This window comes from Zingiber officinale, chromosome 8A (genome assembly GCF_018446385.1).
Source record: "Zingiber officinale cultivar Zhangliang chromosome 8A, Zo_v1.1, whole genome shotgun sequence".
In the NCBI taxonomy this organism is placed as follows: Eukaryota; Viridiplantae; Streptophyta; class Magnoliopsida; order Zingiberales; family Zingiberaceae; genus Zingiber; species Zingiber officinale.
In genome coordinates this window covers 82243065-82257259 of record NC_056000.1, presented here as the reverse complement: position 1 = coordinate 82257259, position 14195 = coordinate 82243065, and the positions used below count along the sequence as shown (strand labels likewise).

Genomic DNA, 14195 nt, shown 5'->3' with positions numbered 1-14195 from the left:
AAAAACTCTTTTAAAAATCATTTTAAAAACTTTTAAAAAAATTCTTTTAAAAATTCTTTTAAAACTTTTTAAAAATTATTTTAAAAACTATTTTAAATCATTTTAAAAACTTTAAAAAATTATTTTAAAAAACTATTTTAAAAATCATTTTAAAAACTTTAAAAAATTCTTTTAAAAATTCTTTTAAAACATTTTGAAAATTATTTTTTAAAAAAAACTCTTTTAAAAATCATTTTCAAAAACTTTAAAAATTCTTTTAAAACCTTTTAAAAATTATTGTTATTTTAAAAATTATTTTAACATAAAAATTATTTTAACTTAAAAATTATTTTAACTTAAAAATTATTTTAACTTAAAATTATTTTAATATAAAAATTATATTTTTAAATTATTTTAACTTAAAAATTATTTCAAAAATTATTTTAAAAACTTTTAAAAATCATTTAAAAACTATTTTAAAAATTATGTATCATTTTGAAAAATTCTTCTTATTTTTTCACTATAATAAAATTCTTTTAACTTAAAAAAAATAGTAATAATAATAAATTATTTCTATAGACTATTTTCACTTTAAAAATTATTATTTTAACTTTAAACTCATTTTCAATCTTAAACATCATTTTAACCTTAAAATTATTTTTTAATTTAACTTAACTGAAAATTAGATCTTAAATTAAAACTCATTAAAACTTAATTTAAACATTACTTTTCAACTTAATTTAACCTAACTGAAAATTAAAACTTAAAAATTTAACTTAAACTTAAAACTTAAAGCTAAATTAATCACTGATATTAATTTTAATCTAAAATCAAAACTGAATTGAACGTATATTAATTGTCATTAAATTCCTGTTAGAAATCCCTTAAAAATAATAATTATTATAATTCTTTTAAATTCATTTAAAACTTAGACACCTAACTTAAAAACTTAAATTCCGTTAACTTTAACTTTAAACTTAATTATGTAATTAATAAGTAGAACTTAACTATTTAAGTTTAACTTTATTTGAGAACTAAGCTTGATTTGATCAGAACCTAGGTTTAACCTTAGTAAAAATATTAAAATTACTCTAAGTCATTTTTCTTAATCAACCTTTAAAATATTAATTATTTTTATTAAAACATAATTAAAGTTTGACTTAAATTGACCCTTACTTAACCTTGTTTAATAACGAGTTTAACTTCAAATTACCACCAACTTTAAACTAAGTCAATCCAACTTAAAAGGAAGTAAGTGAAAAGTTAAATTATAACTAACACCTTCATCAATTAATACAAAATTTAGATTATAGCAAAATTTAATCAATAAATTATTAATATTGATCAATTATTGAATTAATAACAACTTATCTTACTTAACATTACACTAAAGGTTAATTTATTTCAACTTAATCTAACATTAATTACGGTTAGTCAAATTTAAATGAACAATTTTATAAAGATAATTATACAATCGTTTAAAACACTTAGGTATAAAAATATGTTATGGTTGTAAAATTTTATATTAAGGGGAAGTAATAAATAAGGAGGATTAATAAATTAAAGGAGTATCAAATTAAGGGGGAGGTTTATTTTTTAATTATCTCCTGAAGTGTTATTTTTTAATCTTCTCTTTAAAATCTCTCTAGAAAATTCTACCTCAATTTAAAAAATAAATATATATCTACTTTGAATATTTTTAGCAAATATTTTCAAATTTTATGTCAGGTTCAGGGGGAGGAATTAATTAAAAATTTCCCTTTATATAAAATATTTTAAATTTTGTTTGAAAAATATTTTCTTAAAAATTTCTTAAACCTACTTTTGAAAACTAACTCTTATAAAACTAAGTTGTTTTTAAGAATTGGGTTTTACTTTTTATTGAAAATTGATTTTGAAAATTAGATTTAACTTAGTTTTGAAAATTGTGGAAATTAGATTTTTCAAAACTTAAGTTTACAAACTAAGCTTCTCAAAATCATTTTCCTTAATTTTGAAAATCAAAGTTTAAAAATCAATTTTCAAAATCAACTTGCTTAAAATTGTGAAAAATTTTTAAATCAACTCAAAATTGTTTCTTTTAAATCACAAACTTTTTATCCTTTTTACTTAGTTTTTGAAAACTCAACTTTTCAAGTATTTTAAACCATGGTTTTGAAACTAATACTTTTGAACTTTAAAATTTTGATTTTTTGAAAATTAGATTTAATTATTTTACTTTATCAAAATTAGTTCTACCAAACTCCTTTGAAAACTAAAAGTAAAGTTCAAAATCAATATTTGCAAACTGAAATTTGATTTGCAAAAACTCAGTGTTGAAAATTATGAAAGTTAGATTTTTCAAACTTAAATCATTGTCAAAACTTAAGTTTTAAATTAAATCGTTTACAAACTTAGTGTTGAAAAATAAATCAGTTTTTGGAAAAATAAATTTTTGAAACTTAGTTTTGGAATTTTGGTTTTTGAAAACTTATGTTTGAAAATGAAACTATCTAAACTTAGCTAGCTTTCTAAAAGCTAAAAGCTAATGCTTTAAACAAATTTTCAAAAGCTTAAACTCCCCGAGATTAACTTGACATTTTTTTTGTCTGAAGTCTATAATTACTTAATCCATGCTTATTTTTGATGAATGCCAAAGGGGGAGGGTTTGGTGGTTAAGTTAGGTTAAGTTAGCTGAACCTAACTGAAAATTCAAACTAACTTAAAAACCACAAAAATGCATAGTCAGACAGCGCAAGGATAGCAGAATTTCGGCCGAACTATCATTCTGCTCTGCCAAGTAACAGACACAACTGTTGGTGCGGTTAGCACTAACGATTTAACCCAGGTTTTGATGAATGACAAATCAGGTTAAGTTAGTTTGTTTTTGTCTGACACTTTGATCGAGTGTGCAGGAGAAGTTCGGACAGGTCGACGGGCTGACCGGATGTCTGGCACGAAGTCCAGCTAGGTCGACGGGCTGACCGGATAGCTGGCGAGAAGTCCAAGCGGGTCGACGGGCTGACCGGACGCCTGGCACGAAGTCCAGCTAGGTCGACGGGCTGACCGGATAGCTGGCGAGAAGTCCAAGCGGGTCGACGGGCTGACCGGACGCGAAGTCCAGCGGGTCGACGGGCGACCGGACGCTGGCGAGAAGTCCAGACGGGTCGACGGGCTGACCTCAGGCGGTAAGTGAGGTAAGTCACCGGAGGGGAGTGACTGCGAGGCGTTCCCGGGAAGGGAACATTAAGCGTCGATCCGGCTTAGATCCATTTCGGAAGTCTAAGTCGAGATCGTGACTAGATTCCGGTCTCGGAAAGACGGAATCTAAGTCATACTATTTTTGCTAATTCATACTCACTTTGCTTTTGCTAACAATCTGTGTTGCAGGGTAAATTTGCCTCCGGACTAACGTTTGTCTTGCAGGATGGATTCTGCGGGAAAACAGGGTCCGGGCGCCCGGGAGGGAAATTTCATCCTGATCGCGCGTCGCCACGTGGAGCTCGCTGGTTGGACTTGCCACGTCTCACCAGGGCGCCCGGAAGGCATCCAGGGCGCCCCGAGCCTCATATAAAAGAAGGGTCAGAGGAGAGCTTCAGAACAACAACGAAAAGAAAAGTCTTCCACTGCTCTGCACTTCTGCGACGCGAACAAAGCTCCGACACTACGCTCCTTTCTTGTCTTTATTGTCGGTATTTGCTTTTCATTTTCATTAGCATTCATTGTACTGTTTTTTGTAATCATTATTTCGAACTGCTAGTGAATTGTCCAACGAAAGTACTCACGGAGTACGGGCCTTCGAGTAGGAGTCGTCACAGGCTTCGAACGAAGTAAAAAACACTGTGTCTACTTTACTTTTCCGCCGCGCTTATACTCGATATTTTCGAATCGATATTCACCCCCCCTCTATCGAATCTAACGGTCCTACAACAACAAGATATCCTTCGACATCCTTTTGGGAGCTAGTGCTACTGATAGGTGGCATGGTCAGACATAGAATCATACGGCGGAAGCTTCTACTGTTACTTCAGAGATATGCTCGGCCCGTTAAGGTCAAGGATACTTTACTGACACGTCTTTTTAGAGAAAGCTTTGAGATATGTGCTCACCTTGGGAAGTGTGCATGCACATTTTCGGGGCTCTATATAAAGGAGGTCCAAACATCGACAGAGGTATGCTTTACAAGCGATACTTATTGTTGTGCTACAGTTCTCTCTTTTCTTGTTTCTTGTTTCTTGCTTCATCGTAGGTTGACTTGAGCGTCGAAGGGTCATCGTCGGGGACTCCTTCCCTGGCTCAGCACTGACGCTACTTGTGTTGCAGGCGGAGCAAAGTCCCCGAAAGGTCAACAAGAGCGTCACGTCCCCAGCATCCATCCCATCGGCTTTCGGACAGGATCACATAGCTAGCATACCTATATTGGAAATTCAATCTTGAACTCTGGGTCACTATTTTACTGGTTGGATGATCAGATCAGTTGGCCATTAGCTTGGCCTGCATGTATATTTTTGAAGCTCTTTCTTTATATACAAGAGATCCAGTATAGATCCAATTAAAAAAAAGATATATAGTTGAAAATTTAGGAATTATAAAATAGTCGAGTACTTAAAAAAAATGGCTATATTAATCTGGCTTGATCCTGAACTTAGGAAAAAAAATATTTTTCAATTCATAAACAAATAGGATTCCCAATATTTTTCTTTTGGATCTAAGTATTATTTTAATTCATTGTAAGTTGCTACACAAACCTCATATTCTCCTAAAAGATATTAAAAGATTGATAAATTAAGCAAAGTTCATATCAAACTCTTATGTAGCTTTTACTAAAGTGATGTTTCTTGTTCAAAAGTAATAGGAGTATTTCTCTTAATCTTGCAATGTTTTAGAGGATTTTATTTAATGATTGTGATTTGTATTTTGATATGTAAATGTGGTTTTAGATGGTTTCTTAGTTGAAGTCAATAGACTTTTGGTTGGACCTGTTGTCTGTGGTAGAAGCCATGATGTTGAATCTCCATAGTACCAACCGCTAAATCCATGCATTTCAGGAATTTGAAGTCAGCGATGGATTCCCATCAAGTCCCGTACTCCTTAGCCTTCTCAAGCTAGATTGAACTGGACTGAGCTCGATCAATATGGTAAATATCATATGTAGCTGATAAATTTTCTTAATTGTACTGACATTATTATCATCATCTTCCATATGGAATTGCTGTTGTAATATTTTCCACTCAGTAGATTTACATCCTGATGCCTTAACCGAGGATGCTGCAAACTGGAATTCAGTGATTCATAATTATTGGTCACTTATATCACCTCTTATATTCTCAGATGATCCAAAGAGGAATGGGGATCGGATGAGGAACCCTCCCCGCCTTTTAACATGCTTTTCGGAATATTTTTGTTGGATGCTGGGAAATCTGCATGGGTGATAAATGTTGTGCTAACAAATGGTCCTAATTATCTTCCTTGATTTTTGACAAGGGTTTTATCGACGTTCAACATGACTGGTATTACACTCTAGAGACACACTTTATCTATTGCATCCTCAAACTTGTGCATATTTGTTGTTATTTATATGAATGAAGGAAAATTTTTGGAGTATCAATTTTTTAGAAAAAAGGAGATACAAAATCTTGTTTCTAATCATGGTGGTAGTGACAATGGGTCACTATATGAACCTTGGGGAAAGATATCGAGGGGAAAGTTAGAGATGAAAATGAAAATGGCTAGTAGTTGTACTGGTTGTCGTATTCAAGTTAAACATTTGTGGTGTATGCTATTTGTCGAAGATATTTTGCAAAGTGATGGACTTTTATTTAGAATACACTTTTAAGTTTGAATATGGGGATGAGATTTAGCTAGAAAAAATTTTAAAGTAGAACTAGGATTAACTCTTTGAGAAACTATAGCAACAACGAAAGAATCTGTGCCAATTACTGAAAGTTGTCGAGTGCCCTGATAAAATTAATAGTTAATATAGCTCTTCTAGTTAGTATATCCATCATGAGGTTATCTAAGACTTATCGTTAGGTGTCAAGACTTCCCAACGTATCTAAGAACTTATGATATGGTGCATGCTGAAGGATTGCTGACTCATGAAGCTCGCCAAAAGCATAGGTGTTCCGCACTTGAGATGCTCTTAGAGATTGATCGCATTCTAAGATCTGAGGTATGTGTTCTTTTTTCTCCTTTTTACCTTTTTTTTCGATGAAAGTACTTTTTTGAAGATTCCTCATAATAGAATGTCTTTTTGTTTAATACCAATTTTGACATTTTTATCAGAATATTGAAATTATTGATTAGGGTACACCTATTCATGGACTTTTTAGGTTCGATTGCAGTGATCCAACCTACTTGTTGTATGATTCACTTGTATTTTCATTTTTTTAATATAAGTTTTCGCAGGGGTGGGTGATCATTCGTGATACGAGACATTTTGTTGAAGCTGCAAGATCAATGGCCACACAACTGAGATGGGATGCTCGTTTGATGGAGCTCGATAGCGGCAACAACGAGAAGCTCCTCATTTATCAGAAGCCCTTCTTCAGGAAACAATAGTAAATAACTCATACAATTACAGCAACTTGGCATATGACAAAGTATTTGTTATTCCATAACTTCAGATGATAAGAATGTTGAAAAAATAAACCAGAATTAAAGTTATTTAATATTATGTGCATGAATATTGGAGGATTCATGAATGACTCTTTGGATGATGAATGTAGGTCATTTAATATTGGTTCATGTATTTATGTAGATACATCTTGGGTACTCTCTATAAATACCCTATGTATTTAATAATTTAGAGATGAAGAAAATAAGAAGAAATAGTTTACTCTCATCTTGAGTGTTATAGTTTTTTTTTATGCTCTTCATCTGCTAACAAATTGGTATCAGAGATGTCATTTGTGTTTGGAGACAAGCTTGAAGGAAAATGTCGAATGGAACCCCATTTGTTATTCCATCTCTCACCAAAGAAAATTATGATAATTGGTGCATAAGAATGAAGGCTTTGCTTGGATCATATGAAGCTTGGGATCCTGTGGAGAATGGCGTTGATGAAAATGTGGCATCTACCAAGAAGAAGGACCAAAAGGTGCTTACCCTCATCCATCAAAGTTTGGATGAAAAGATGTTCGAGAAAGTTGTTGCATCAACTACTTCCAAGCAAGCATGGGAAACTCTTCAAGCTTCATTTAAAGGTGTTGATAAAGTGAAAAGGTACGTCTCCAAACATTAAGAGGAGAGTTTGAATCTCTATGCATGAAGGATTCCGAATCCATTTCGGATTATTTCTCAAGAGTATTGGCTATTACAAATCAATTAAAAAGATACGGAGATGATATGAAAGATGATCGAATTGTTGGGAAGATTTTGAGATCTTTGGATCTAAGATTTAATTATATCATGGTTGCCATCAAAGAGTCTAAAGATCTAGACACCATGACCATTGATGAACTTGCCGATCTTTATAATCACACAAAGAAAGATTGATAAAACCGGTTCAAGAATCGGTTGAACAAGCTTTAAAAGCAAAGCTATCATTGACGGACACAAACCAAGGCACATCCCAAAGAGGCCGCGGACGTGGAAGATCTCGAGGGCAGGGTCAAAGTCAAGGTCATGGTCATGGAAGAGGTGGGCGAGGTGACAAAAACACCTCATATAATAATGAGAGGAGTCAAAACATCAATCAAAGAAGAAGTCGTGGAAGAGGTAGAAGTCGTGGAGGCCATCAAATGAGGTATGACAAATCTGAAGTTGAGTGCTTTATTTGTCATCATCTTTGCCACTATTCTTGGGAATGTTGAAATAATATGGAGGAGACAAACAATTTTGCGGAGAGCAATGATGCAAAAGAAGATTTGGGCCCTACTTTGCTTCTAGCTTGCAAAAATGATCAAGATGAGAATGAGAGTACATGGTATCTTGATTCCAGCACAAGTAGCCACATTTGCGGAAGGAGAAATTTGTTCATGGAACTTGATGAATCAACAGATGGAGACAAAACTTTTGGCGACTCTTCAAAAGTTCAAGTGAAAGGAAAAGGTACGATTTTGATTCGTTCAAAAGATGGGAGTCATCAATTAATTTCCAATGTGTTTTATGTGCCGACCATGAAAAGTAACATTTTGAGTTTGGGCCAATTATTGAAAAAGAATTATGATATTCACCTAAAAGATAAATACTTGACGTTGAAAGATGATAGTGGAAGATTGCTTGCTAAGGTGCTCATGACAAAGAATCGAATGTTTTCGCTAAATATTCAAAGTGATGTTCCTATGTGTTTGAAATCTTGTTTCAAAGATTCATCTTGGCTATGGCACATGAGATTTGGGCATTTGAACTTCGATGGGCTGAAAATGATGAGCAAAGGAAGAATGGTGAAAGGATTGTCTTCCATAAATCATCCTAATCAACTTTGTGAAGGATGTCTTCTTGGCAAGCTAGCGAGAAAAAGTTTTCCCAAAGAGTCTTTAACAAGGACTCAACATCCATTGGAGTTGATACACTCGGATGTGTGTGGACCATTCAAGCCATCATCAGTTGGCGAGAATAATTACTTTGTGCTTTTCATTGATGACTATTCTCGGGAAACTTGGGTGTATTTTTTAAAGGCAAAATCAGAGGTGTTTAGAACCTTCAAAAGGTTCAAATTAATGGTGGAGAAACATAGTGGCTATCAAATCAAAGCTCTTCGGTCCGATAGAGGTGGAGAATTCACATCTAATGAATTCAAGGTTTTCTGTGAAAAAAATGGCATTCATCGTCCAATGACGACTCCATACTCACCACAACAAAATGGAGTGGCAAAAAGGAAGAACCGAACTATTCTCAACATGGTGAGGAGTATGTTAAAGAACAAGAATATACCAAATAAATATTGGGCCGAAGGTGTCTCTTGTGTAGTATACTTGATGAATCAGTGTCTGTTCATGGTATGGCACCTCAAGAAGCTTGGAGTGGATACAAGCCAAGTGTTTCACACTTGAGGGTTTTTGGAAGCATTGCCTACACGCATGTTTATGATGAGAAAAGAACAAAGCTTGATGATAAAAGTGCAAAGTATCTCTTCATTGGCTATGATCAAAGCTCTAAAGGCTACAAGTTGTATAATCCATGCAATGGGAAGATTGTCATAAGCAGAGATGTGGAGTTCGATGAAGCAGGTGTTTGGGAGTGGAGTACTACAAAGAAAGAGAGGGATATAGTTCTTTCCTTGATGATGATGAGGGGGAAGAAGGCATGGCACCACCTAATACTCCACCACCAACACCACCACCACAAGATTCACAAACAAATGAAGCAAGCTCGAGTGAAGAGCCTCAAAGATTCATAAGTTTGAGTGACATTTATGATGCCATTAAAGAGGTAAATTTTAATGATTTTACTCAATTTTGCTTACTAACAGAAGCTGAGCTTGTAAGTTATGACGATGCCGCTCATGATAACAAATGGAGAATTGCCATGAATGAAGAAATCAAGGCAATCACAAAGAATGATACATGGGAGCTAGTATCATTACCGTATGGCAAGAACACAATTGATGTGAAGTGGGTGTACAAAATAAAGAGAAATGCGCAAGGCGAGGTTGAAAAATACAAAGCAAGATTGGTTGCCAAGGGGTACAAGCAAAAGGTCGGAATTGACTATGATGAGGTATTTGCACTTGTTTCTTGTCTTGAAATAGTTCGGTTGATCATTTCTATTGCAGCTCAAAACTGTTGGAGCATCCATCAAATGGATGTAAAATCCATATTTTTGAATGGAGACTTGGAGAAAGAAGTCTATATTGATCAACCTTTGGGTTATGTAGTGCCTAACGAAGAAAATAAAGTGCTAAAATTGAAGAAGGCTCTCTGTGGCTTGAAGCAAGCCCCTCGTGCTTGGAATAGCAGAATTGATAAATATTTTCAAACAAATGGTTTTATCAAGTGTCCACATGAACATGCTCTCTATGCAAGGAATGATAAAAATAGTGATATGTTACTTGTTTGCTTATATGTGGATGACTTAATTTTTACAAGGAATAATCCAAAGATGTTTGAAGATTTCAAGAGAGGTATGACAAAGGAGTTTGAGATGATGGATATTGACATAATGTTTTACTATCTTGGGATTAAAGTGAAGCAACGAAATGATAGCATATTTATTTCTCAAGAAGGATATGCTAAAGAAATTCTCAAGAAGTTTGATATGAAAAATTGCAAGCCGGTCGGGACACCCGTGGAGCGTGGAATCAAGCCACACATGAATCAAGATGGTGGAAAAGTTGATTCAACTTTATTCAAGAGTCTTGTTGGCTTGAGGTATCTAACATGTACAAGATCGGATACTACTTCACATTTGAAAATTGCCATAAGAATTCTTCGCTACATCAAAGATACAATTAATTATAGTATCTTGTATGCTTTCTCGGACAACTTTATGCTTGTTGGCTATTGTGATAATGATTGGACTGGTGATATTGATAGTCAAAAAAGTACTACTGGGTTTGCTTTCTTTATGAAAAATTCCGTTTTTACTTGGAATTCTAAGAAGCAACCTATTGTGACTCCTTCTACTTGTGAGGCGGAGTATGTAGCTGTTTTCTTGTGTTTGTCATGCTATTTGGTTAAGAAGTTTGTTGAAAGAATTGAATCTGTCACAAGAAGATCCGACGGAGATTTATGTTGATAATAAATCTGTAATTGCATTGGCCAAGAATCTAGTGTTTCATGAAAGAAGCAAGCATATTGATACAAGGCATCATTTTATTCGAGATTGTATATCGAAGGAAGAAGTGAAGCTTGAATACGTGAAGTCAAAAGATCAAGTTACCGACCATTGAAATTTGATGTTTTCAAGAAACTTCTTTTTTTGCTTGGAGTAATGAATCTGATTTAAGAAGGTATGTTAAAAATATAAATCAGAATTAAATTTATTTAATATTATGTGCATGAATATTGAAAGATTCATGAATGACTCTTTGGATGATGCATGTAGGTCATTTAATATTGGTTCATGTATTTATGTAGATACATCTTGGGTACTCTCTATAAATATCCTATGTATTTAATAATTTAGAGATGAAGAAAATAAGAAGAAATAGTTTTCTCCATCTAGAGTGTTATAATTTTATTTTTATGCTCTTCATCTGCTAACAGTGAAAGCCAAATAAAACTAACAACATCTCCCTCATAGATAACCAGTTGAATACATAAGCCGAGCATGTTGAATGTCTTGAGCAAGAGAATTCATGTATCAACTACAAATACAATGATAAGTATATATATACACAGAGTGAAAATTACAAGCTAAGTAATGAAAAAAAGAATGTTTATATATATTAACAAAATGTTTCCAGTACAACAATTAATGTCTCAAGTAGAGAAGGAAACAATTCAGCCGGACAAGCTCCAGACTCTGAGCTCTCCAGTGGCATCGCCAGTAAAGAATAAACCACTAGGGTCACTTTTGACCACCTTCAACTCCTCACTAAAGTGAATTTGGCCCCTCTGCGTGAATCTGCAAAACAAGACCAAAGATTAAAGATCATGCTTATCGATTCTCTCATAATTTCAAAAGAATAAACATGACGATAAATCAATCTTAAATTAGCACATACGATGGCAAATCATAGAGACAAATGGAACGGTCACTGCGTGCACATATCAATACTGACTTAGCATTAGCATCGCTAATGCCGCAAAGAGAAATCACGCCCTGAAGAAACAAAAAGTAATTGAAGGTGAAATAACGATCACTAGAATATTAAAACTAGCTAGCTAGTGGGAATATTAAAAATTACTCACATTATTTTCTTGATGTGTATAAACTAGTTGCAACTGTTGACTTCCTTCGGAAGTGGCCCAAATCTGTACAAAGAAAAATTAAATGATTATTATAAATAAATGTTAATATTAAATCATGTACAATATAATAAATGAAACAATAAAGCAAGGAATATACTACTAACTTTTATTGAGTTATCAAGAGAGCAAGATAGGATATACGGTCCCCATGAAAGCAGCGACATCACTGATGATGTATGACCATTAATTGTTTGTATGCATTGTAACGAAGTGAGATCCCACACCTGAAGTCAAGTAAAAATAAAGGGATTAATTATAAAATGACCATGCATTATTCGAACATTTAATAAAAATAAAAATAATAATAATATTACCTTAATTGTGTGATCCATAGAACCGGAATAGAGTTTATCTTCATGCACTAGCAGTGACACTACTGGAAGTAGATGCCCATCGAGAGATGCCATCGGCTGTTCTGTAATTAATTCTTCTGAATTGAATTGCCAAGCCAAAATGGAGCCATCCTGTAACAATAAATACAAAAATGAGATTTATTGCATGAAAAGTCACATCAAATAATTTAATATTAAAACGTGATTAAAAATAATATATATATACCTGGATACCAGCAAAAACGAATCCATTCGAAGCAGCTATAGCATGAACTTGTCCTCCAAGCTCTTCGATTATATACTGAGTTTTGGTATGTGAATTGTAGGCCTGTCAATAAATTAATTAATTAAAATAAGATCAATTAGTAAGTCATTAAACGAAAACAATTTAATGAAATGTGAAAATAAATAAATAAATATATATGAGTCAGAAGTTCTCACTTGGAAAGAATCGAAGACGCCCATAAAGCTCCAATGTTGCTCAGTGAGGAGGGCTCCAACTTCAGCACCCATAATGTTTACACGAACACGCTGGAAAATGTTTAATGATTTTTAGGTAAACAAATTAATTAAAGAGGTAGTTAATTAATCATGTTAAACAGAATTTATATATTTTAATTAAATTCCATAAAATTAATTAATTAACCTGTCCGGTGAGTGAATCCCAGACGCTGATGGTTCCATCTTTGCTTCCTAGGAGCAATCTGTTTGTATCGGATGCTAATGCGATCCCAGATATGGCCTGTTAATTCCATCACCAAATCAATTAATAAAAACGAGCTAGAATTAATTAAATGAATAAGAATTCATGAAACAATTAATTAAAGAACAAATTAAATGACTAAAGAATTTATAAAATTCAAACAATTTTTTTTTAAAAAAAATATTATTATATCGGTAATTATCACCTGTTGATGCCCCCGGAGCGTGGCCAGAAGAGAGCAATTGCTCTCGTTACGAACCGTGTCCCTGTCAGCGGCGATCTTATTCTTATCATCAGCGATGACCTGCTACATCAGAATAATAAGATATAATTAAATGAACAACAATATAATTGAATTTGAACAAATAATAATAATAATAATAATAATAAATAAATAAATAAATAAATAAAAACCGAGATGATGACCTGCTGATTCGCTGGGCTGTGTCGGCGACTATCTCGTCGGTTAATGACTCAACAGGTCTCGGTCTCTCAACAGTAGAGAGGTTGGCTCCGGAGGAAGCATGCGGCGAAACAACGGAGGAAGCAGTATTCTCTCCCCTCCATGCGAGATCGGTCTTGTCGTTTGTCACCGGAGCAGAGGGAGGCTGCAGGTTGTGCTTGCCCTTTGTTGCCGGAGCAAACGGGGGCTGCAGATTGCGCTTGGCGTTTGTTGCCGGAGATGACAACGGGGTCTGCAGATTGCGCTTGGCGTTTGTTGCCGGAGATGACAACGGGGTCTGCAGATTGCGCTTCGTGTTTTTCTCCGGAGCAGATGGGGGCTGTTCGGCGTGGAGGAAACGACAAGGTCGACGGTTGCATCGACCCGCGCGCCAGAAGACGCAAGGGACCGCCACCGGCGGTTTCTGAAGAACCACCCTCTTGTTGCGAAGGAGAACACACGATTCCATCTCCGCCGCAATTGATCGAGAGAAAAGAGTTTGGATTGGGGAGGAAGGAATTGAAGAATGATTACGAACACGCTAGGTTAAAACATTTATATGTAATCCTAAAAATGGCGGGATGTTTGATAATGAGGCGGGTTAATGTCATCACTGGACTGTTTACTCAACTTTAAGTCAACACTTTTTAAAATTAAATAGTTAGTTTTTAAACTTTATAAGTAAAAACGTCAAATCTTATCCATAAATGATACTTTAGAAACACTCTACTAAACCAATTACATCTTGACTTGGATATTAAGATTATGGATTGCTAATGAATTTTTTTTTTTTTTTTTGTCCAAATTAAACTTAGTCGGTAATATTTGAAATTATCGTACAAATTAAATTTGATCAATAAAAAATTAATATTATCTATAAAATAAATTTTAACAGTAAATAA

The 14195-nt window shown here is 34.0% G+C and overlaps 1 protein-coding gene across 1 annotated transcript; it reads right to left on the bottom strand.

Moving 5' to 3' along the window:
* Positions 1 to 11345: 11345 nt before the first annotated feature.
* On the bottom strand, positions 11346 to 13762 carry LOC122011023 (zinc finger CCCH domain-containing protein 17-like). The gene is made up of 10 exons (XM_042567471.1): positions 13307 to 13762; positions 13057 to 13155; positions 12795 to 12890; positions 12590 to 12679; positions 12375 to 12476; positions 12131 to 12280; positions 11921 to 12040; positions 11757 to 11819; positions 11570 to 11667; positions 11346 to 11469 (listed from the first exon to the last, which is right to left on the bottom strand). Exons 1-10 carry the CDS (start codon positions 13760 to 13762, stop codon positions 11346 to 11348), a joined length of 1398 nt encoding a protein of 465 aa, XP_042423405.1.
* Positions 13763 to 14195: the final 433 nt, after the last annotated feature.